This window comes from Nymphaea colorata, chromosome 5 (assembly GCF_008831285.2).
Source record: "Nymphaea colorata isolate Beijing-Zhang1983 chromosome 5, ASM883128v2, whole genome shotgun sequence".
Lineage (NCBI taxonomy): Eukaryota > Viridiplantae > Streptophyta > Magnoliopsida > Nymphaeales > Nymphaeaceae > Nymphaea > Nymphaea colorata.
The window spans coordinates 24,790,474-24,814,626 of record NC_045142.1 but is presented as its reverse complement, the minus strand read 5'-3'; the positions used below and the strand labels follow the sequence as shown (position 1 = coordinate 24,814,626).

Here is a 24,153-nt window from a genome sequence, read left to right as displayed (position 1 = left end):
TGCTGGCTAGAAAAAATTAGAATAAGAAATCTAATTTGGCCTTACCGACTGAACTTTCATAAACTTTTTTGCAATTGAGAAAGTTGCAGTACTCGAATTTGATGACTTATTTTTATTGATAAAACTATAACTTTTTTAATAATAATTTATTACTTGACAAGCGTTTTTCTTTCTTTTTTAGTTAATTTTTCTTGAAAATAAACACCTTTTAGAAAGGGCAATTCTAGAATTTTAATTGAAAACGGTGGTAGTTCAAAAATTTAAAAACTACTTAAAAATGAATCAATAAAACAGACCTCACCTTTTTTCTTGTTGTTCGAAACACGATGAGGTTATTTTTGGAAAATTTGTGGTTTCAAGGAGTACAAATTTAAATCACATGAATATTTCTACAAAATAAAAAAACTAAGCGCAGTGTGTTTTCTGATTTTTTTTTTTTAAAAACTTCAATTAACAGTTTTTGGCAATTTTGTCAAAATACAAGACTAGCGCAGCCATTCAAGAAAAAGAAAAGGAGCGTGCGTTCCTGTCACATCTATTTTTGAATTTTAAAAAAAAGACAGCCGGCCGCATGCATTTAACATCTCAATAAAAATAAATATTCAAATTTCCAGCTATTTTGTGAATATTCTATGTTCATAGAAAACTTAATTATAACCCATTAAAATTTCCAGCTATTTTGTGAATAACACAATTAACCTTTTTTGACTGGCACCAATTAAGATAATAATAACATAAATAATTTTAAAATTATTAGTATTTTTTTATTATTAGTATTTATTAACCAATAAAAAATAGAAAATATTGAGCTTCAATAGGGGCATTAATTTCATCGAATTACCGCTCGGCATGCATTGAGAATGGATCGGATCGGGTCCAGATCCAGGTGCGTTAACATCCAGGCCTGGTTTCAAATTTCAAAACAGATAACGCACCGAAAAGCATGAGGAAAGGGACCCACTCGACTTTGTTCACTTTATAAATTTTCAGAAAGCCTCCTCAAAAAACATAAATTGCAGATAGAAAAGCAGAAAGAACGTGCAAATATATGTGTTTTTGAAAATGTTTAAAAAAATTATTAATTTTTTGAAACGGAACGGAAGTGTGTTTTAACCAAAAGCGCGGAGTTGTATTCACGCGTGCAGCCCTTGCCATCATCTCCCTCTGTTTCTCTCTCTCTCCATCTCTTCTCGCCTTCCCCCTCCCTTCTCCCACCATTCTGGCATCGTCTTCTTCTTCTTTCTCCTCCTGCTTGCTTCTGCTTCAGAGAGAGAGGGGCTCTCTCGTGGAGGCTCTCGCCCTCAGATCTGCGTCGGTCGGGCGGGGGGCGTCTCAGATCTCGAGAAGCCTCAGCCGAAAGCGAGAGAGTCGCGTCCGTTCCTCCCGTTCGTATTTCTTCGCCCGTAAGTCCGCGATCTTTTCTTCGATCTCGTTGCCTCCGAGGAAGAATTGGCTGAGAAGCGGGAAGGGATCCTCCCCGAGTCGGATCTGGAGCTCCGTCGCTGTCTACGACGCCCGTGCGCCTGGTCGCCGGCCGGATCTCTCGATCGCGTCTGATTCCTCGTGATTTTGGGATGCGCGGCGCTTGATTCGTCGTTCTCGCAATCGTGAGTTTTCTGTTCTCATCGCGCTCGATCTTCGTGCAAGTAGGAAGTCGTTTGTTTCTCATTAATCTTCTTTTGTTCATGTAATTTGGACTGCTTTTTGGTCGTGGATCGTTTATTGTGATTGTTGGGATGGCGCAGTGAGGCGTTTGTGGTGTTCGTGGGGCAATGGGGGGCTTGTTTATGATCGGGGGAATGGGCTGTTCTTTATTTGGTTTTTCTTTTGAAGAATGCGGAGGGGGAACGGATCGTGTGTTCTTTTATGGGCATAATTTGCACAAGCCATGGTCAATGGGTTGTGATTTTGGTTGGTTCAGATCGTTAGGTTGTAATTTCTGATTTTTCTATGTTCCTCTTTTTTCTAAATTCGGATGCCTCAGAGTGTGGATTTGTGCTGCTGAAATTGGCGCCCCAACGTCGAACCCAGCGCCACATGGGTGGCCAAATGCATCAGAGCAATGCAGCTTTGTATGATCAGATGGGAACGACCAGCGACGCCGGTGACGCGGTCATGGCGCGCTGGTTGCAATCAGCTGGGCTGCAGCATCTTGCTTCTCCTTTGGCTTCCTCGGGCATCGATCATCGCACGCTCCCAAATCTTCTTATGCAGGTTTCCTCTTCTCCTGTTGTCTGGTTTCTTTGACTGGTGATTACTTTTGATGTGATGAGCTTCTGATTATGCATTTGTTGTTTAGCACCATATTGTTGGCGTACATTGCAGTCAAACTCCCTACGATGCACGATCATTATATACTAGGATACGAATTAAGTGTATACGTGTATCTGCAAAAAATTCCTACAAAATTAGCCGCATATAAACACATGAATAAAGCATCATTGAATAAATGTTTGCGTGCATGTAATATGCGGATCTTCATCGTTGACTGAGGGCTATCTGTTAGAGATTGAAAATCACATCTGTTTGAGAACTTGATCCGATTATAGAGGCTTAGTGAAACTGGAACTTGGATATTTGTGAGTGCATGATTTCCATTTTCAGTTTTTTGTGCTGTTCTAGTTCTGAGCGGAGAAAATGGTAAATTGAAAATCTTGTTCTCAGGGATATGGAGCTCAATCGGTGGAGGAAAAGCAGAGGCTATATAAGTTTTTAAGGAACTTGAATTTGAATGGGGACAGTGGGTCAGAACCATACACACCGCCTACACCAGGCTTGGGGTTCAGTTCCACGATGGATGGATTTTATTCTCCCGAATTGAGAGGGGAATTTGGAGCTGGTCTCTTAGACCTGCATGCAATGGATGACACGGAACTGCTATCAGAGGTATGTAGCTCGCACGTTTTGTATTCTTGCCTTCAGATCGAAGAGCCAGTATTTGATTAGTATGGCGGATGCAGAATCTTTCATGGGCTGTTACTTTTCTCATCTAAATGAAATTTATTGTACAGAACTTCATCTGGTTCATATTTTCTTCTAGGGAATAAATTATATCCATTCTTGTTGTATGCATCTAGGCTTACGACTGTTATGTGCCCTACCTTTCTTCTTTCTATTATTAAATGTTCCAGAGACAACAGTAACTTACGTGTTTGATCAATACCTGACGTCCCATTTATACCAACATTATCATGATAGTTGCTTTTGTGAAGTGGTTAGTTTCTCTCTCTAGCACATGAGGGAGCTGTTAACAACTCATGAGTAGGTCACACTTTATTTTCTTTTGTTTTCTGGTGCCTTACCAAATCCCTTGAATAGCAAGGCAGTAACCAAATTAAGATGGACCGAGAGGTTTGTTATCTGACATGGATGTTGAATGCTGTAATAATGAACTCGTCATCTGACATGGATGTTGATTGCTGGAATATTGGACTTACTTTTCCTTTTCCTGTTCTTCACTTCTACTTCTGTTCTAGAAAGAGATGAGTTCCATCCTTTTGCAGAATTTTATACTCTTCTATTGGCATTTCCTTTTTTTCATGGCTTCTTCCGTTAATTTGTTCTGATGAAAATGGTAAGAGATAATCAAAATAGAGCCATAATCTCTAGGGATCTAGTTTTCGGATTGATCATTTAACAAAAAACATTTCTTTCTGTTTGCAGCATGTGATCTCTGAACCTTTTGAGACGTCACCCTTTATGCCTGCAGTCACAAGGGGCTTTGATAGTGATTTTGATTCAATGATTGAGAAGCCACAAAAGGGACAGGCTGATTCTTCTACTAAAGCAATACCCATTGAAAAAGATAACAATGTTAAGGAGAACAACATTGCCAAGATTAAAGTTGTGGTATGGTGTTAATTGTACTATTGTCTTTCTATGTTCATATCCTGATTATTGCTAAGAAAATTGATGGTGGTTTTTAATTCTATGCTCTACCTGCCAGGTTCGTAAAAGGCCCTTAAACAAAAAGGAGTTAGCTAGGAAGGAGGAGGATATTGTTACAGTCTCTGACACTTCATGCTTAACTGTTCACGAGCCCAAGCTAAAGGTCTGATGATTTCATTTCATTTGTCCCTGCAGGACCTCGCTGCTTCAATAAAATTTCTTACATATGCCTTAGAAAATCTTAGTCACATGGATACTCCATTATGATCTTTGGGAAGTTATATTCAAATTTCAAACTTCATAAAAAAATATTGCTCATATCTTCAGCTGTATAAATGTGACTGAACAAATTTTGTATTTATAGAACTAATTTAAAATTTCATATGTATGCATGGTGAGATTGGAAATTTTGGCTGCAAATCTGACTTCTCTGAAATAAATAGGTTTGGAATATTGAAACTTGAAAGACATCTAGGTGCAAAACCTTGTTCTGACGATGCACTTCTTATGCCTTTCTGGTTAATCTAGCAGTACCATATTCATTTTAGTGGTAAATGGTGCTGGAAATCCACTCTTTAAAGTTAAAAAATTTCGGAGCTCTCATTCTTGACCACTAGTTATGTATGCCTATGGTAAAAGAGAATGTTGAATATCTACCTTTTTCTTTTAGTTGATGTATGCGATACTGATTCATGACTGATTTTTCTGTTTAAGGTGGACTTGACAGCATATGTGGAGAAACATGAGTTTTGTTTTGATGCTGTGCTGGATGAGCATGTAACTAATGAGGAGGTAACAGCCAATTTCTGAGTTTCACTGTGTTATGTGTTAAATTCATCAGGGTATAGGTGACTCTCATTATGTTTTGGTCTATTAACTGGTAACGTTTTCATCCTTGCCTGTTATTTCCCTTCCTAATTCCATGTCCATCATGAAATTTAAGTGGTCCAAACTTCTGTCTGTCTAAATGTCGTCTATCTTTCAGACTCTTTGAAAGCCTCAACATCGATTAATTATTAAATGATTAGCTTGAAAGCATGATGTTCACTGATATTTTTAGTATATATGACTTTTGGTTCTAGGTGTATCGGGTGACAGTGGAACCAATCATTCCCACTATTTTTGAGCGTACAAAGGCAACTTGCTTTGCATATGGTCAGACAGGTAAACAGTGAACCAAAATTGTTTTTTTCAATATATCCTAATTCTATAGCATAGTCAGATTCATGAAAACTTTTGGTTTTTGAAAATTGTATTTTTGATTTCCCCATTCCTTAACAATTCATTTCCAGTCTAGACTTGTCTTGTATTTTGGAATACAGTACTGCTTTGAGGGGTCTGAAGAACATGATAACTCGTGAAATATGAGAACTCATGAGAACAAGTCAGCCCTCCAATCAAATAGATCACGCGACTCGCAAAGTTGCCATCTCAATAGTTTTTTCAAAAAGCTAATTTGGCAGATCAGTTACCTTTTTGAAAAGACATTTCTGAGGTGACAATGTGTGAGTCATCCTGTCTAATTGATTGAATGTGCACAATGGTTCTCTTGGGTTCTCATATTTCATCAGTTCTCTTATTCTACTAACCCCTGCTCTGACATTCCAGCTTATTATATGCTTATTTCTTCGTTGTAATTTCACTACACAGTAGTAGCAATTTTTCATTATATAATTGTTATCATTGTTCTTTTTCTGCAGGTAGTGGAAAGACTTTCACTATGCAACCTTTGCCTCTTAAGGCTTCTGAAGACATTGTTAGATTATTGCGTCAGCCTGTGTATCGTAGTCAGAACTTCAGATTGTGGCTTAGTTTTTTTGAGATCTATGGTGGAAAGTTGTTTGATCTTCTTAGTGATAGAAGGTTAGTGTTGTAACATCGTGGTTCTAGACTTCTAGTGTTACAAAGAAAAACGCACACACACAAAGAAAAAGAGAGGGGTCCACACTCTTTGTGCTTTAGTATGACCAGCATGTGATATCAATGCATCTGCTGGTTGTGTGAAAATTTTCATATTTTCTTGTCATGTTGTCACCGGTCCCATATATTGCTGCTATGGCAGCAATGCTATTTCAGTCTCTTATATTGACATCCTTAAGTGGCATGGTTTCTGCATATGGTAGCACATACTTGCTAGAAACTGTAGCTGAATGTAGGGGAAATCAAACAAACAAATATTTGATCTGATCGAGAAGCACAAATAATTGGCATAAAGAAAGACTTGGAAACTCAATTGGTATATCTGTTCCTAGCTAGAATGGAATGGACATCACAAATGTGAAGGAATAATGGGTTTGAGTATTAATTATATGAATATAATGCCCGTATACGAAGTTACTATTTCTGTGACACGCATTTCCTCCATTAGTTGTGCACTATGTTATGAAACATGGGTAGATGAGGTTGTCTTGTACTTCTGTTGACATGGCTAGACACGGGGACAGAAACAAGTATACATTGGGCACAGCTGAGATTGGGTTTGCCAGACATGGAGCTACAGTGCTGACCCCTTTAGTTGGGTTTTTTTCCTCTTTCCTGACTTGTTCAAAGAAGGGACTTTTTATTCCCTTAGTATGGATAATATGGTTCATAAGTAGTTTGATTGAGCATGTGTGTGCATATATGCGTGTATGTATCTGATGTATGCTCTTGATGCTTTTCTCTAGGAAGTTGTGCATGAGAGAAGATGGTCGGCAACAAGTTTGTATTGTTGGATTGCAGGAATTTGAAGTCTCTGATGTGCAGATTGTTAAAGAATATATAGAAAAGGGGAATGCTGCCAGAAGTACTGGTTCTACAGGTGCCAATGAGGAGTCTTCAAGATCCCATGCTATACTGCAACTTGCAATAAAAAGGCATGCAAGTGAATCCAAAGCAGGAAAACTTGTAGGAAAGATTTCGTTTATTGACCTTGCTGGTAGTGAGCGTGGTGCTGATACGACAGATAATGATCGCCAGACAAGGTGTGTGTCCTGTTTGAATAGTACTAACAAAGCAAATATTTGCATTTTAGATAGTTTTGATAATGATGGACAAGTTGGAAAGGCTTTGAACACGAATGTGGAAACTACTTTAGAATGACCATGGAAGCACTTTTACAGCAATGAAACAGACTTTTGGGACAAAGAAAGGGAAAAAAATTGGAAAACTGAGAAATCAATCATGCTTGTCTCTTGGTTGGTTTGTCCGTGATATTATTATGTTTACTCATTGTGACCTGTCATAAATTTGCATGCATCAGGATTGAGGGAGCAGAGATCAATAAGAGTCTTTTGGCATTGAAGGAGTGCATACGTGCACTTGACAATGATCAAATACACATTCCATTTCGTGGAAGCAAGCTCACGGAGGTGCTTCGTGATTCTTTCGTTGGGAACTCAAAGACAGTCATGATTTCTTGCATATCTCCAAATGCAGGCTCTTGTGAGCACACATTGAATACCCTTCGATACGCAGATAGGTAGGTCATGTGTGTTTTTGGAGTGAATGCCATGTAATGCATATCTTGTTACTAATCCTTCTTGATGATCTGTCAGGGTCAAGAGCCTGTCAAAAGGAGGAGGAAGTTCTAAAAAAGAGCAATCATCTAGTTCTGTCCCTGCTGGCAAGGATTCTTCATCAGCATCATCCGCTTTCATGTCAAGTGAGGCTGATGACTTTTATGATCAAAGTCAGGATATGAAAACAGTTGAAACAGGAAGAAAGGCAATAGAAAGTTTCTATACCTCTAATGCTGATGCTGATAGATATTCTTCCAGCTTGCCACCAAACTATGCCCTTAATGGAAGGGAAGAAAGTCGACTGCCATCCAGTTCCATGGATAGGGATAAGCCTAATGTCAGGGAGGCTTTTGGTAGTTCAGTTGCTAGCAGTAAATATTATTCCTCGGTTAACTCTGACACACTGGAGGAAGAGAGAGTACAAAAGGTTTCTCCTACTCGTCGAAAGGTGACAAGGGAAGAAAGACCAGAAAAACAGAGCAACTGGACTAAAAAGGATGCTCGTGCAGATGTATCCATGAGTTATAAGCAGCAGGATCAATATGATTCTAATTCAAATACGACCACATCAAAACAATGCGATAATGACCCCATAAATCAGGATGCAGAGATCCATGCGTTGCTAGAGGTAAGCTGTCTTTTTTGTTGGAATCTCTCTAGTGTTCTAGTTTCTCGTTGGATGAAGTCTCAGTACATTTCACTGTCGTTTTCTTTCTACCTCCACTTATTGTGGTTACTTATTTAGGAAGAGGAGGCTCTAATATCTGCACATAGAAAAGAAATTGAAGATACCATGGATGTCGTTCGTGAAGTAAGTTTTCTGTGGAGCTCTTGGATGTCCAGGGTTTAGTTGTATAGTCTCTTTGCTCTCATTCTTCACCTTGCATGTTGTCTACCTGACTTCGTCAGGAACAACCCCCATCTGTTGTTTTAAATCGTGTTTGCTTATGAATGACCTTGCTATACAGGAGTCTACCTGACTTCGTCAGGAACAACCCCCATCTGTTGTTTTAAACCGTGTTTGCTTATGAATGACCTTGCTATACAGGAGATGAAGCTGTTGGCAGAAGTAGACCAACCAGGCAGTCTCATTGAAAACTATGTGACTCAGTTGAGCTTTGTGTTGTCACGGAAAATGGCAGGCCTAGTTGGCCTTCAGGCACGACTAGCAAGGTTTCAACATCGGCTAAAAGAGCAGGAGATACTTAGCCGGAAGAAAGTCCCGCGATGACTGTTCTTTGTACAGTCTGCTCATACAGTGGTGGGCAATCTGATATATTTCCTTTGTCCAGTTGCCCTTGTTTCTTTTGTGATAAAATGTTAATTTGCTGCCGTTTGATGATATGTATCAATTCAATCTTCATGTGTCTTAGCGGGCCTTGTTGACGTGATCATCTTTTGTGTGTTTTCTCAATATAAATTATGGAAGCACCAGTGCATCAGGCGCCGGGTGAGATTGTTATGTCAAAACCTAAATCTTCAGTTTTGACCATCAAGAATTTGTTCACTAGTGAACAGCTTACTTTGAGAAGTTGGTAATGGAGAAAAGGATACAGCCATACGATTCAAGCAAGAAATTGAAATTTCTCCCTCCTTCTCCCTTCCTTTTTGTGGGCACAACTAAATGCTATGATATACCCATGGTTTTGTTACACTCATGGATCCTTTGGTTGGACATGAGTTGTATCATTCAAGCAATTAATGTGCTTCTCATCTCAGATTATTCCAATTGTCTTTCAGCACTACTTGTGAAAATATCTCCATGAGAAATATGCGGTTGGGCCTATTAATGAAATTCATAAACAGCAACAGCTGCAGCATTAACAGGATCAAACACAAGTCACTGCCTTCTCCTTCTAACCCGAGTTTATATGATTTCACCAACTGATACTCAACATCCCAACGACTAATCTCTGTTTCAATCCCTGGAAAAGTGATCAACATGATTCTAGACGCTTAGATCCACTAAGCAGAGCCGAATCGATTCGATTCTGAGAAGAACAGATCGGCAAGGTCACCTCAATAAGAGAGACTTTGGCGTCTGATTTGGAGTGTAAAACCTAAATGCTAAGGCCATTTTTCCACCTGGCGGCATGCATCAGCTTTGACAACGAGAAAAACGTTTTCCAAGATTCAAACCAACGACAGGCCGCTTGCGAGCCACTGGCAAAAACATGAAACGATGTGAACGTCCAAAAAAGGAAATGATGAATTTAGAAATAAAAACTCAAGAAAAAAACATGAATTTAATAGTGTAGAGGACTTTCTGAAGAAAATCATCTCTGAAAAAGAAAATTATGTGCTGTGCAGTTAAAAGTATATCTAATGTGCGTTAGTATACATCTACCAAGGGAGCTGTATGTTACGAAATTTTCTCTCCTCAGTCACACGGGTACATGTACTGATACAAAAATATAGGTACAGACATGGTAACTTTACAAAATGTAAGTATGAGAATACGCCATGACAAATACATAATATATCATAAACTTTTCAAGAGTAGTTTAAAAGGGCAACTTGGTAGCTTTTTCATTTATTTTAATGTTTTTATTCAAGACCTGCTGTTTGTTGTAAATTGTTTTTGTAAATTTCTTCTCATTTTTATTCTTTTATAATCTCTGGGTAATTCAGATTTGGATTTTTTTTTTAATATTTGTGAAAACCATCAGAGAGACTTTGTCGCCGTGTAAAACCCAAAGGCCATTTTCCCACTCTCCTTTGTAATGGCATGCATCATCCTTTGTAAAGGGAAGGATGAGTTTCGGTGAACCTCGAAAAAAGAAATGGTGTGATCGGAAATAAAAATAAAGCAAAAAGGCATGAGTTTGACAAACAGTTAATAGTGGAGGGACTTTTTGAGGAAAAAGAAAATTATGTGCCATACACTTAAAACTGTATATCCAGTGTCCGTTTAGTTATACGTTTTAAGAATTTCCTGACAGGTAGGGCTCGTACTCGCAGGCGAGCTTGTGACTTCGTCCTCTTCTCAGCTTCTTCATTTTTCTATCGTGACTGCAGGATTCTCTTCTCAGCAGCGCACCGTCTTCTTCACCCTCTCCTCAGGCATGGAACGGAGACTCTCTCTTTCTCTCTCTCTCTCTCTGTTGCCTACTTTTACTGTTGCTCACTTAGGGAAGAATGGGTGCATGACATCCGTTTACGTTTTTTGTGCCTGCGCTTATCCTTCTCTCTGTCTTTCGCTCTTCCTCTCTTCGGCACTTTTTGGAACGCCCAAATGGGTCACCAAAAATGGCGCTGATTGGTTTTGCTCTCTGTAGTTTCAGGTACCATCGGAACTTTTGGCTATTTCGCATCTGTTGAATCGCGTAGCTGAGGAAGAGGTAAATACTTGATATGGCTTAATGTTTTCCCTCTTTCGTTTGACCTCTGTTTTCTTTTCTGAGTGAATTACGAAACAATATGAGAATTGGCGACGTGCAGCCTAGTCCCCGTCTAGCTCTGATTATCAGTCCATCTTAAATGCATTTGTTATTTTCATAAAATCTATACTTCTGTTTAATGCATTCTTAAGAAGCGTGGATAGGGAGGACATCTCCCTCGATTTGGAGTTGCAATCTGACGTCTCTTCATTTTCTTTCGTGGTTTCTTCTTGCAGCAGGAAAATGTCATTTTTCTGTCTGTTTTTAGATCTTCCTTCCTTCCTATATATGTTAGTTTCGTTTTTTTAATTTTTGTTTTTTTTTCCTTTTTCTTTTGGTTCGTCTGTTTCTTTCGGTACATCTGTTTCTTTTTCTTTTTGTTCATCTGTCTCTTTTGGTACATCTGTTTTTTTAATTTTTTTGATACATTTGTGGTATGCAATCTGTTGTTTCAGCACTGGAATACATTGTCGTTGATATTGCTCACCTCTTGGCATAGTTCAAGTGCAAGTCTTCTACCTATAGCTGCCTCTTCATAGTTATCTTTCACATCTAAATTGATCATTAGGATGAGTTTCATAAGCAAACCTTCAAGGTAATGTAGATCCAAATAGCATTGCACCATCAAATTCAAAAAAACATAGGCTTGCACATAAGACTAACATGCCAATATTGAGCAAATCAGTTCCTGATAATTGTTTTCTGTTTTTTGACATAGACATGAAGGAGAATCAAAGACCTAACTAGGGATAGGGAGTTGAGTCAGCTCAACCTCGGCTTGAGTCTCAAAACCCTTATTTCAAGCTCGAGTTGACTAGTTCGAGCTTATCTTGGCTCGGGTCAAACTTAGTAACTCGAACTCAGTGTTGTTAAGCTCAAGCTGAGCCTTGGCTCAAACTTAGCGGAGCCAATTCATTAACAAGTGTATTTTCCATCGAGGGAAACATGGGAACTTGAACTTTGGACCTTCTTTTTGTTAGTCAGAAGGAGAACCATTGAAGAAACTTCTTCTTTTTTGACAACTAGGTGAAACTTCTTTTACTTTTGCACTTACATGAGCTTTAACAAGTTCAACCGAGCGGAGCATGCCTAGCTCGACTCATTTATTTAAACGAGTTTGTGTCTTAACTTGACCTCGACTCATTTATTCGAGCGAAAGTCAAGCTTAGCCAAGCGAGTTCGAGTCGAGCTCCAGTTGGCTCAACTCCTTGGACATCCTTAGCTAAGGAACCAAGGGCAAGATCAAACATCTAATTATGTTGTCTAGTATTAGGTCCACTAGTCATATGAAAGGAAGAACATCATGATTATTTTCGACAACCATATCAAACATCTCCTCAAACGCCAACACTATGTCGAGGATTCCATAAAGCCATGTTCTTGTTCATGTTGAGGTACTAACTAGGGAATGAAATTCCTTCTGAGCATGGACAAGATACCGTTGTGCTCGTATTTGTTTGAAATTTTGAATGTATAGGAAATGCTATGACTAATTTTCAAAACTGCTCTGAATATGTTTCTCAAAAAAGTATTGTATGATATGCTTGATTAAACATATTGTTGTGATAAACTTTAAAAAATTCACAATCAAAAGTGAAACGAAAAATTGCATTCGTACAATCGTTTAACATACCGTGTGATCGAAATTTAGAAATTGAATAGTTGGAGAATTCTGTAATCACAAATAATTAAAGTTCAATTGAGTTGCCATTTCCATTAGCAACTATACTTCTGCAATATATTTAAGATATGAAAGGCAGAAAAATGATAATACTGATGATTGCATAGACAAAGAAGGGAGAAAAACTAAAAATGATATTTGTAGAGAAAAGTAAAAAGAAGAAACATAGTGAAGCCTAAACAAAGGTACAATTGATTGATACGCAATGGGCGAAAGCCTGACAGAGCAATGCCGCGTGGAGGTAGAAGGCCTACGGGTTGTGCACTCTTTTCCCAGAGAAAACGTTAGTGTTAAAAAATTTACAATTAAATCTAGTCGACCTAAAAAATACTAAGTTCAAATGGGAAAAAAGCTATGAACACAATCATATGAAGAGAATTGATTAGGCAAGCAACCAACAATCAATTGCAGTAATAAAACTGTGATAGGATATTATCAGTAAAATGATACAATTCATGGTTTCTATCCTTAAATCATGAAACATTTTCTTGTAAGGTAATTGTCTATTAAACCAATGTTAAGAGATTGTTTTTCTTGTCTACGCAAGTAGAAGACTGAAAGTTTCGTTGGTTTCTTTGAAACGTGTATCTCATGGAAGGCAGGAGGATACGGTAGGAGCAAGTTCACTTCCACTTCTTCGTGTTATTGTGAATTTTTATATTAATTTTTTTTCCATTTTTTGCCTCAAAAATTTCAGGTATTGTCGATGCAACAGAAAATGAAGCTTAGACATGCTATGGTTTGTTCTTCAAACCAGAACCGAAGCATGGAAGCTCATTCACTCCTTAAAAGAGAAGGATTTGATGTTTGTTCATATGGAACTGGGGCCCACGTGAAGCTTCCCGGACCTTCTTTAAGGGAACCAAATGTCTATGAGTTTGGGACACCTTACAAGCAAATGTTTGATGACCTGAGGCGCAAAGACCCTGAATTGTATCCCTAATCCCTTTATTGATAATATGCTCTTACAAATTTATTACTGCATTTTTCTGTTGGTTGCCTGATAACCTATCTTCATAGGATTGTCTTTGACTGGTTTTTATTGCAATATTAACCACTTATTTTGCTTTTGTTTAGGCTCCACTATATATTCTCTCGTTTATTTTCTCTGCAAATAGTGTTGTTAGTGTTTTTCCCTTCCTTGGCTTTGTAAACATAATTACCATTGTTTTGTGCCTTCCATGTTTTAATATGTTGCAAAAGTTTGGTTTCTAATGGAGATGGCTGTTTCAGTTGAACTTTAAATATTTGATGGTTTGTGATGTCAAAGTACTGCATCTATTAAATTTTTGAATTTTAATCGCACGGTTTTTTTAAATGAACACACAGATCCAATCATGTTGTTTCACTTTTGATTGTGATTGTTTGAAAGTTTAATGCAGCCACTGGTCTAGTTAGGCAAATCATACAATATATTATATTAATGCATACCATTTCCTATACATTCGGACAGATACAAGCGCAATGGCATCCTGCCCATGCTTAGAAGGAATTCCAGTGTCAAGTTAGCTCCTCAACGTTGGCAAGAAAATGCTTCCGATGGTACCTTCGATGTAGTGTTGACATTTGAGGAAAAGGTGTTTGATATGGTTCTTGAAGGTTGGTGTGTTACTCTTCATTATTAGTGGACTTAATGTTAAACTATCCTTTTAAAGTTGGGCATATCAGTCTTATGGCAAATCCTTGTGCTCTTTTGAATTCATCGATGCAATGCTGCACAGATCTTCATAACCGTGATGGTTTGCTCATGAAACCTGTTCTGGTGATCAATTTGGATGTGAAAGATAACCATGAAGAGGCAGCTATAGGTGGAAGGCTTGCACTTGACCTATGCCAAGAGGTGAGCAATATCAACGATATTGCTTTAGTTTATTGTGTGACTTCTCATTATAATTTCTGACCTATATGTATGGTCGTAATCATGGAAAATGTTGCAGCTAGAGGCTGTCGATTCTTGGGAGGACAAGATTGATGACATTCTTGCTGCATTTGAGAGACAACATAGACGAAAGCTGCTGTATAGTATCGCCTTCTATTGATGCATTGGGAAATGCTCCTTCAGCAATTTTGTACATTTTAATGTAATTCTTCAGTTACTTGTTCTGGGTCTAACATTTATCTGCGCAATGTGTATCTGTCAGCAATTTTGTACATTTTATGTAATTCTTCAGTTACTTGTTCTAGGTCTAACATTTATGTGTGCATGTGTATGTGTACACACGTTTGAGTTTGTGAAGGAGAAGAGAAGAAGCCTTTTGAGAATTGTACACTGATAGATCAATAAAACCATGGTTTGACACATTAATGACATCTCATGGTACAAATCATTGTTTATCATGTTAATGGCATGCTCTTGTGTATTTTTTTTTTAAATTTTTTTCCAATTTTTTTTCCTGTTTTACAGGAGAAAAAAAGTGCCTGGAATAAAAGAAGGCCAAAATAGAACCTGAAATTTTCAATCCATTCCACTTTCAACTGGAATTTGAATTCGTAAACATGGTTCCAAGGTGTTAAATGCTCCTTAATTGAAATTTATTTAGTTTAGGATGAAGTATAAACAAATTTGATAAATTAATCGAAGCTTCATTGTGGAACGTTGGTGTATCGACTTCAATATCCTGGATGTTGATAGATATAAATACTTGAATTGGGTCTGTAATTTCTTATGTTGCTCTGCTCTGTTGTTTTTAAACCATTACAAGTGCAGCGATATGTTTTTGTATGCTTATATTTTTATCTCATTCAATTGTAGGATGTTTGCCCATCGGAATTTCATCAAAAATTTTCTGTATATGTTTGCCAATTCGAATAACTGGATGTTTTATGCATGTGAAGCTTTTAGTTACTTAAACAATGCTCCTTTTTAATTAATTATTTTTTTATTTTATTATTCTTGGAACAATTCCTAACTCGAAACTTATTTGATTGTTTCATGTGTTCACCAATGACTTAAATGAAGTTGCTATCCATTTCCTTCATTTCTGTATTAACATCAAAGCTACATACTTGTGAACTTGAATACATTTGTTGTCCATTTCCATCTTTTCTGTATTAAAATCAACGCTACAGACATATGTTGCCACATAGAGGTTGTAATGGAGTGGTTCAACTTTATATTGGATTGGAAAATGAAAGGAGCAGCTCATGGCTCAGCAGGGTTTGGCTCGTGATAGTTGCTAAGTTTTTGATCATCAGATAGGCTCAGCAGGCATATATAACAGCCAGAATGTGGGACGAGAAATATGTGGATTGCAGGGTGCACCGAACACTTTCAATAGGTTTTTTTTTTCTTTTCCAAATGGACAGCCCAATGGTTGTGATCCATATGATGACTTTAGAAGTCAAAACACTTAAGACGCCCATGGATGACAGCGTTCAGTTTCTTGAGAAATTAAAAAATCAAGAGCTCAGAATTTTCATAACCTTTGAAGCTTAAAAAATCATTTTGTCATGAATAAACATGACATCAGACGTCTGCTTTATTAGACAATGGACATTATTCAACACATCTGTAGGTTCAAATTTGTAAGAACGATATACTATATATGTTACAGGTGTGCATTCATTACATGGTTTAGCTCTTTGACCAGTCCTAACCTGGTAATTTACTTACAAGTATCTGGGCCTCATTCCATTGTGAATGGACCGATGAGTCTTTTCTGCCTATAGTGGATGAGCAACATATTGGGTGACTACTTTTTCGATTTTCCTAATGCATGCACATGGAAGTAATTCAAAGCAAATATGTATGTGAAGTCATTATACTAGTGTCACACCTGTATTATTTGCCTTTTGGTACTTCCAGATGTCAACTGAAATTCAGCTCATTCAGTTCTTAACTTCTTATCCATCTTAGATTCCAGCCAGTACCTAATATGTTTTCAGTGTCAGAAGTTTGAAGGTAACTATATACCTTGTGATGCTTTAGATTTTCACTCTATAGTAAGCATTCTACCACTTAAGATCCAGGACATGTGAGAGACTGAAATTGGTGTTAACATTTGTCTTGACCTTGAAACGAAAATAGTTGACTATGAATTGGTTGGACAATTTTTGTTTTCCTCCTTTGTTTTGCATCCTTTATGTTTATTAGCTTAAAATGGTCTGACTTGCTTTCATTTCTACAATGTTCTTTCTTCCTAATGTTGCTCAAGTTATTTCTTTCTACAAATAGCAATATCCTATATAGGATATGATTACCATCAATCATTCAAAAAATTTATATAAATGGTTCTAAAGCTTTTCAATACTTAACCACCTTTAAAATGATTTGCTAAAAAAATAGATATTTCCAATATGGGGCTCACAAGCTTTGTCAAAATTTCATTTAGTTCTGAAATAGAGAAAGGAGCCAAGATACATCAGGATATGTGAAGGTAAAAAAATGGGCAGTGTGTGGTCAAGGCAAGACACAGCCTATCTCATCAAATAGGAAGTGGGTACACTAGCTTTGCTTCAGTCTTTACCAACATCTGACGTCACCTCAGGAGACGGAGGAAAAGAAAGGAAATCTTAAGGTAAGATGCAACAGTAGGGTTATGCTCTATCTACCTTACCTATTCTTTTGTCTTACCATAATTTTACCATCAGCATGGTGGCAGCCACTGCCACCATCACCTTCATATTCACCGCATGTCCGCATCATATTATCGGAACCTCCGTTACAATTCTTCAATTGCTTTACTGCTACTATCTTTGTCACCACCTGTTTTCTGCTTACAGTCACTACCGCCGGCATCACTATTATTGCCACCAAAGAGTATCATTATGACTTGTTTTATCACCGTCTTCATTATTTCCTTCATTTCTTCACTCCAAGTACCTGCGGCTTTTCATCACCATTGCACCACCTATCCTTCACTGGTGTCACCATCACAACTCAATTCTTCCCCAATGTCATGATCTTTTTGCCTCTTTGCCTTTTTGTTTTATCACTAGTTCCTCATCTGAATAATTTATCATTCAACTTGGTCCTTTATAGTGAAATCTAGAATTTCATGAGCTAGGGTGAACTGCTACCTTGTAGTCGACAATCCAGGACTTGTCTATATGTTGCTATTGCAGAGTGAATATGCCAGTTGCATATCTATGTTAAGTTGGGAGATATTGCCCATTTTCCGGCATTATTATCTCTGTTTTTGCCTTACTGGACTCATGCACATGAACATCAGATATTGCTTTTTAGCAATTCCTTTTTCATCTTAAGAGAGAGTTGGGATTGTTATTTGCTTATTGCTTGTGAAGAATGATTTTCATTGTCTATGTGAATTTAGAATATTGCATGATACAGTTATTTGCCTGTTTGCTGTATAGGATTTTCGATTTTCGTGTTGATTTAAGATATTGTGGTTGCCCAGTTGACCGTTGAACATTTGGATGCAGCAAGTAGCAGATGGCAGTAGCACATAGGATTGCTCAAGTGACCTTGACAGGACCAAGTGTGGTCGAGGATAATTATTGGTCTCTCGCTTGGCCTGGCTGCTGGTGGTCTCTGGAAGATGCATCACTGGAATGAACAGAGGAAAGCTAGAGCATTTTAATTTTTACATCACGTTAGAAGAACTTTTAAGTGTCGTAGTAGAGTAATGACGAAACACACACACACACACACACTCTCTCTGTGCTGTATGGTTTACATCAACCTCATATTAGGATGTGTCTCAGGCTGGTTCAAATCATAAGCTCTACTGCATGGTTTACATCATTTTGTGTGTGTGCAAACTGTGCTGTATTATCATATTCTCTTTCTTCTTCAAATCATAAGCTCTGCTGCATAGGTTTACATCATTTTGTGTGTGTGTGCAAACTGTGCTGTATTATCATATTCTCTTTCTTCTTCAAATCATAAGCTCTGCTGCATAGGTTTACATCACTTTGTGTGTGTGTGCAAGTTGTGCTGTATTATCATATTCTCTTTCTTCTCCATGAGTTGTGAACAATCGGGTTTACCGTTGGTTCAGATTGGTTACAAGAAACAATGAACTTGGATCACTCAAAACTGGCGCTGTCGATTTTTCTTTTTAATAGATTTTGACTGACCTGATTCAGGAAATAGGTTCGGCCGTTCGGCTGCTGTGGCCACTTGCGCCAGAGGTGGAAACTGATGCCAGAACAGATCTGGCCATTGATTTACTTAAAGGGATTTGGAAACTACATTTGAAAACCCTTTTGTTAAATGAATGTGGTTTACAGATGTGGGTTGGTTCAACAAAGGGAAATCAAACACCCAATCGCTTGTGGTGCTTCTGAATGACCAAATTTTTATGTCAGAGCTTTCACCAGAACAAAGCAAAAACCCTTTGCTTCAAGGGGTTTGGTATAGTTGGTTGGGCTAATTGTTGATATAAGGCCAGTCACTGGTTCGGTTTCTGTATTCGTCAACTCTCTGCATTAACTACCAATAAAGTCTTCGCTTGTGTGTGGTTTCCTCGGGACCCAATTGTTTTTAGGAAAAAGTTTCCAATCTTAAGACAGAATTTTCACGTGTTAACGGACCACATAACTTTGGGGATTTGCAATTTTTTGCCTGCAACATATCGGATCGAAATGAGCACTTAATCTGCTTATCCATTTTCAATACATTTGCATTCCTAATTTTAGAAGCAACGAAAAGTCATTTTACGAGAGGGTGAGAAGGAAAGAAAGAGGCCTCGTCAAGGAACTTTTAGTTCAATTTGGTTTCTTGTGTTTTCGATCAACCACGCTACATTGGCTTCGGTTTTTAATTGTGATCAGCACGTGTTTATACAACTTGCAACAAGGCTTGTACATACCCCGACAGTTGTAAATGTACTATTAGAGGTGTTTGGCAATAACAATGAACAACATTGTTATCGTCCTATGCATATGCACTAAGACAGGGTATTATCATTGCCAAACAGCCCTTGGTACATTACCAATGGAGCATTTGATGACCTGATGTTCTTATCTCTTAAATATTAAATATGAGGTGATCTGAGTTTTTAGGATGTTAATTTTTGGAACTTCAGATTCTTAATTTCTAACTAGGGTTTCAGCTTTTGTGTTAAAACATGCAACTTACACCATATATTTGTAAACGTTGCATATTGAAATCCGTGAATCTCAAGTCAGAATAGATTTAAAGTGAGCCCCATGTTAAATCAGATCATGGAGTCTAAGATCCCCCTAATTCAGTAATGATGGTACACTAGCAAAGAAATCGATAGTTTTGGTGGCATTTTAAACACCAAAAACAGTGATTATGGTGATGCAGATTATTCATATATTGTTTGAAGTTTTTAGTAAACCAAACCTGAACATTTATTTATGTACTTAGTTTGAACTGTTGCCAAAAAAAAGAAAAAAAAAAACGCTTTCTGGATCCTAAACCATTTTGCATCCAAGGCCCATTAGGCTGTGAAACAAGTCAGCACAGAAACGGTTTGCACGAATGTTAGGAGCGACATTCATTTATAAATCCATTTCTGGATGACTGGACTTTTGGGGTCTTCAAATACATAACTTACAAGTTGGAGAACAAACATCTCGGGCGTAAACGGCTCATATTTTTAAAGACTCATTGAGAGAGAGAGATACATTGTTCTATACTGACAACAAAAACATGGTAGCAAGCACGTTGCAGGAATATGTGAATAAATCAAGCTTCATCAGTTTTGTTCTCACATGTGGAGTATTGAGTTACTGTACCTCACAAACAAATATGAATGCATGTCAAAAACAGCATGGCTGAATACCAGCAATTATTTCTTGGAAAAACAAGGTTTCATATTTTAACAGGTTTATTCATCTACCACAACACTGATGGTGCCCTTCTCCAGCATGTCATAGAATGCTCTAGTTTTCCTCTGCTCGTTCCAGTGATGCATCTTCCAGAGTCCACCTGCCATAAGGCCGAGGGAGAGACCAATAAGGATCTCCTTCACAACACTTGGTCCTTTCAAGGTTGCGTGAGCAATCTTATGTGCTGCCATATCCTATTCAAACCATTGAGGCAGAAGTAAATATCTATGCATTTCCAAACTCATACGAAACAGAAAATTATACTTCAAACTTCAAAGCAAATAAGCATGTTATCATGTTAATGGAATTTTGTTGTGCATTCTTTATTTTTTTCCCTTTTTTTTTCCTATTTCCACAAACAGCAGAAAAGGTGTCTAAATTAAAATTCCAAGCAAACAAAGGGCCAAACGAAACCTGGAATTTTCATTCCGTTCCACTTTCAACTGTAATTATGTTTCTGGAATTTGAATTTTATAATCATAACACCAAAGTGTCAAACATCACCTAGGCAGCTAGAAGCATGAAAGGGTGCAAAGAGTTTCCGGGTTTCTAGTCCACGGTAAAAATGAAGGAGAATTGTTGGTCATTCCCTTGCATTAATCGACAAATTGGAGAAATGAAGGCCAGCAGATCCTTTTCCTGACAAAAACTAGGGAAGAGGGTGGCAGGCTAGCCGACGACATTCCATATTTCGAGATACAACCTTAATAGAATGGGAGTAGTGGGAATTCAATAACAGAGACAGAGAAATCACCAGGCAGAGAAAAAAGGGAAAAAAGATAAAAGAAAGGAAGCGTGTTGTTTTCGGGGGTTTGCCATCTTCTTCCTTCTTTCAGGCAGGTGATGTGATGTTTCTCCAAAAATTACAAGATTTTTCAAGGTTTCTTAAGGGCTAGCTTATAGTCGAGGTTGAGAACGTGAGCTATGTGGACTACAGCTGCAGCTGAGGGAAGAGTAGTGCAAACATGTAGGAGGAAAGGTGTAGACCAAGAACCTATTGGGGCTGACATGAAGAGCATGGGCCAGCGGAGATTAGGAACTTTCTGATAAGAATTCGATCGATTTTGAGGTGGATTTGATAAATTTTGATTCCAAATACCTTTAAATCAATCTTAAACCTTCCTGACACAAAAACACATCTAATCCGACAATCAGTTTTTCAATCCAAAATCAAGTTATTTCCGTGGGTAGCATAAACAGTGGAAACCAGGATAAATCTGATGTTGCGACCTGTAAATGTCAGTTTTTTGTGAAATATTTGACGTTAAATCAATCTGAAAACCTCAAGCATGTCCCCTCATGACAAATAACCATATAAGGTGAATCTGCAGTTGGGTTGAGCCTGCTACAAGCGCTCCCCACACCATCACCCCACTGCCTCATTCAATGAATCAGTAACCTTCACTTCCGACCCAAAAGGAAAAGAAGAAAACCTACAAAAGCACTATGATCAAATCTAATAAGAAAGCCCCAAAAGAACGAAGTGAAAGTTTTTCCCATAAAAACGAACATACAAAGATCAAAGTGGATTGCCCTACTTCATGTAATCATGTATCGGAGCATCATAATCACAAAAAGCTTCCACCGGATCGAAACAAATATCAGAAATAGTAGAGAAAGAGAGAGAGAGCAGCTAACCTTCACTGTCTGGACAGGCGGAGCGTGAAGAATGTCGAAGCGTGGAGAGAGAGACAAGCTAAATTGGTAATTTTGACCGTCCGGACAGGCGGAGTTGGGAATACTCTGGAAGCGTCGGAGCGAGAATCGAGATAGAGCAAAAAGGGAAAGACCGAACGGATCAGCTTGTCAGGGTAATTACAATAAAAAATTGGGGCTTTTTCCATTATTTGTGGCTGCGTGGGATGAGGGAAAAAACAGGTCTGCCGGATCCTTTCCTGGAACTATGGTATTAGATTCGATCCGGTGGCTAGGGCAAGGGGCCTGGCTGGATGCCCGGTATTCAACTCGATGAAGCACTAGCTCGGTCGGAAAAACCGGTTCGGATCAATTAGATGGAACCCGATTCGGTTCGATTAATTTTTTTATTATTTTATAATACAAATTTAAACATTTTTATTTTTTATAATTTTTGTTTTAATCGAGTCAAGCTAGGTTAGACCCGAACTCGAGTATCGAGAGCTTGGTTCTGAGCTCAGGTTTCAGGTGTCGGTCCCAACTCTTATCGGATGCCCAGGTCTATTTGAACATGCACCTAACGTTTTGATTCTTGCCAACTCTTATCGGATGCCCAGGTCTATTTGAACATGCACCTAACGTTTTGATTCTTGTAGGTAATATTTTTCTTGAGTGTAAAAAAAGTAAGATTATTCTTGTAGGTAATATTTTTCTTCATTGTAAAAAAAGTAAGATCATGACAAATGCATAGACTATTCTTCATGACAATTTGTTATTTGTTGTTAATTTCCTGAGTCAAAACTCAAATCAGATGTAGACATTACCAGATAAGACCTAATAAATCTGATTTACCTGGATCTGATATGAACAAAAGTAGTGAAATTTTAGCCAAAAAAATGTCAATAAATAAATAAACTGAATGAGTAAAAGTTCGATAAAGGACAAGGAAAAGGTATAGAATACGGTGAGAAAAGTAAGAATAAACAATGACGTAAAAGTTTTTTAACTGCCAAGCGACCCTTCGAAGTAAATTAATCGAGAGGTAAGTTTCTTTCTTTTAGACAAAACGAGTTGGTCCAAGTCTATTCGTCTTTCATAGAAGTTTCAAGCTTCAGGTTTTCGAATCGTGTTTCAGTGAGAGGTTTCTTTCCTATGTAAGTGAAAAAACTTGGAACAACTCTTCTTTTGTTTTGGGGAAACACCAAATTGTGACTTGCAACCACGAATGGTAGCTGATATTTCAATCTCAACATCCCTTGTAAGGTTGGTGAAATTCACAAATCAACTCTCCCATATGAATGGACATGGATATTCCCAAAAGAACATTTGCAAACAGAAGAAACAATGTCTCTTCTTTCTCTCAATTAGCCTCGAGGGGATAGCATAATTGGTCGGCAAAGTGTCAAATTTACCACGCATCCTCAGTTTGATTCTCGTGAACGCTAATATGCTGCACTATAAATGGTATCGTGCATGACACTATGAGTTGAAGGATGTACTCTTGCAAACCACTACATCTCTCTCTCTCTCAACTTACTGCAACCTTACTTGCGGATGCCTTTGTAATTGAGCAACACGCTTTCTGGTTGGTGTCTTGTCCGGAAGTGGAGCTAGAAATCTGGCAGGCAGGGACACATGCATGCATGTAAACTTTTAGTTCAGTCAGAGGAGGAACAAGAGCTATTCTGGGCGAGCTCTTGCTGCTCACATACAGCCAAAACTTCCTCTCTTCTCCTCTTCTCTAGAGTTACAGTTGCATTGAAGGTAGGAGCAAAGATAAATGCTTTATGCTGCCAACTCGCTCCGGCAAGTACGAAGTCTCTGTCCTTTGGCTTGTATGTGACTCTATCTCTTGCTTCATCACGTTATGAGTAGAGACACTTTCTGGTTGGTAGCCCATCAACAGAAATATGGCCCCGTCTAAGCCCCTGAAAAGAGAAGGGTTATATTTAAAGTTTTTAAAACAATGATCTGCACCTTGCAACCCCTAAGATTTATAAAAGAACATGGATGTAGACAGGGGCAGTGGAAGAAGTTTTTCATGAAAAAAGCTAAATTATAGTTTCAAAATTTTAATAAGGGCTGAAATATAGTTTTTTCAAAATTTATATATATGATAAATGAACTTCTTTTTTATTTACATGTAATTTTTTGAAATGTTGCATGTCTCCTGCCTGCCAGCCCCTCTGGATCCACCCTGGAGGTTAAGTGCATTCCATGAAAATGTTGCTAACATGGGAAGACATGTCCTCACCTTTTACTGAAACGGCAATTTTGTGATTTTACAAGGATAAGCTTTACCCAATTG

The 24,153-nt window shown here is 38.0% G+C and overlaps 3 protein-coding genes across 5 annotated transcripts; 2 read left to right on the top strand and 1 right to left on the bottom strand.

Annotated features, from left to right (window-relative positions):
* The first annotated feature begins 1,141 nt into the window (after nucleotides 1-1,141).
* Nucleotides 1,142-8,782, top strand: LOC116254491 (kinesin-like protein KIN-13A). Its single transcript, XM_031629909.2, has 13 exons — nucleotides 1,142-1,607; nucleotides 1,985-2,214; nucleotides 2,665-2,886; nucleotides 3,664-3,849; nucleotides 3,947-4,051; nucleotides 4,603-4,680; nucleotides 4,971-5,052; nucleotides 5,589-5,751; nucleotides 6,555-6,851; nucleotides 7,130-7,348; nucleotides 7,425-8,016; nucleotides 8,134-8,199; nucleotides 8,437-8,782. The coding sequence occupies exons 2-13, from the start codon at nucleotides 2,038-2,040 to the stop codon at nucleotides 8,617-8,619; spliced, it is 2,370 nt and encodes a 789-aa protein (XP_031485769.1). The 5' UTR covers nucleotides 1,142-1,607; nucleotides 1,985-2,037; the 3' UTR covers nucleotides 8,620-8,782.
* Nucleotides 8,783-10,318: 1,536 nt separating this feature from the next.
* On the top strand, nucleotides 10,319-18,223 carry LOC116253812 (uncharacterized). 2 transcript variants are annotated; one of them, XM_031628759.2, is made up of 7 exons: nucleotides 10,319-10,451; nucleotides 10,673-10,729; nucleotides 13,147-13,382; nucleotides 13,903-14,048; nucleotides 14,171-14,289; nucleotides 14,387-14,530; nucleotides 17,832-18,223. In XM_031628759.2, exons 3-6 carry the CDS (start codon nucleotides 13,156-13,158, stop codon nucleotides 14,486-14,488), a joined length of 594 nt encoding a protein of 197 aa, XP_031484619.1. In that variant the 5' UTR covers nucleotides 10,319-10,451; nucleotides 10,673-10,729; nucleotides 13,147-13,155; the 3' UTR covers nucleotides 14,489-14,530; nucleotides 17,832-18,223. The 2 variants fall into 2 exon arrangements, with proteins under 2 accessions (XP_031484619.1, XP_031484620.1); XM_031628760.2 differs by having other exon boundaries at nucleotides 10,667-10,729.
* A 1,809-nt stretch (nucleotides 18,224-20,032) lies between these two features.
* LOC116254020 (cytochrome c oxidase subunit 5C) lies at nucleotides 20,033-22,004 on the bottom strand. Of its 2 annotated transcripts, none has more exons than XM_031629043.2 (2): nucleotides 21,849-22,004; nucleotides 20,033-20,404 (listed from the first exon to the last, which is right to left on the bottom strand). In XM_031629043.2, exon 2 carries the CDS (start codon nucleotides 20,399-20,401, stop codon nucleotides 20,210-20,212), a length of 192 nt encoding a protein of 63 aa, XP_031484903.1. In that variant the 5' UTR covers nucleotides 20,402-20,404; nucleotides 21,849-22,004; the 3' UTR covers nucleotides 20,033-20,209. The 2 variants fall into 2 exon arrangements, with proteins under 2 accessions (XP_031484903.1, XP_031484904.1); XM_031629044.2 differs by lacking the exon at nucleotides 21,849-22,004 and adding an exon at nucleotides 21,749-21,840.
* Nucleotides 22,005-24,153: the final 2,149 nt, after the last annotated feature.

Bases quoted from the DNA above. Each gene is read 5' to 3' on its own strand.
- LOC116254020 (XM_031629043.2), bottom strand. From the start codon at position 20,401: ATGGCAGCACATAAGATTGCTCACGCAACCTTGAAAGGACCAAGTGTT.
- LOC116254491 (XM_031629909.2), top strand. From the start codon at position 2,038: ATGGGTGGCCAAATGCATCAGAGCAATGCAGCTTTGTATGATCAGATG. The intron at 2,215-2,664 runs GTTTCCTCTTCT...TCTTGTTCTCAG, and splicing joins TCCCAAATCTTCTTATGCAG to GGATATGGAGCTCAATCGGT. The intron at 4,052-4,602 runs GTCTGATGATTT...TTTCTGTTTAAG, and splicing joins TTCACGAGCCCAAGCTAAAG to GTGGACTTGACAGCATATGT.
- LOC116253812 (XM_031628759.2), top strand. From the start codon at position 13,156: ATGCAACAGAAAATGAAGCTTAGACATGCTATGGTTTGTTCTTCAAAC. The intron at 13,383-13,902 runs GTATCCCTAATC...ACATTCGGACAG, and splicing joins AGGCGCAAAGACCCTGAATT to ATACAAGCGCAATGGCATCC. The intron at 14,049-14,170 runs GTTGGTGTGTTA...AATGCTGCACAG, and splicing joins GTTTGATATGGTTCTTGAAG to ATCTTCATAACCGTGATGGT.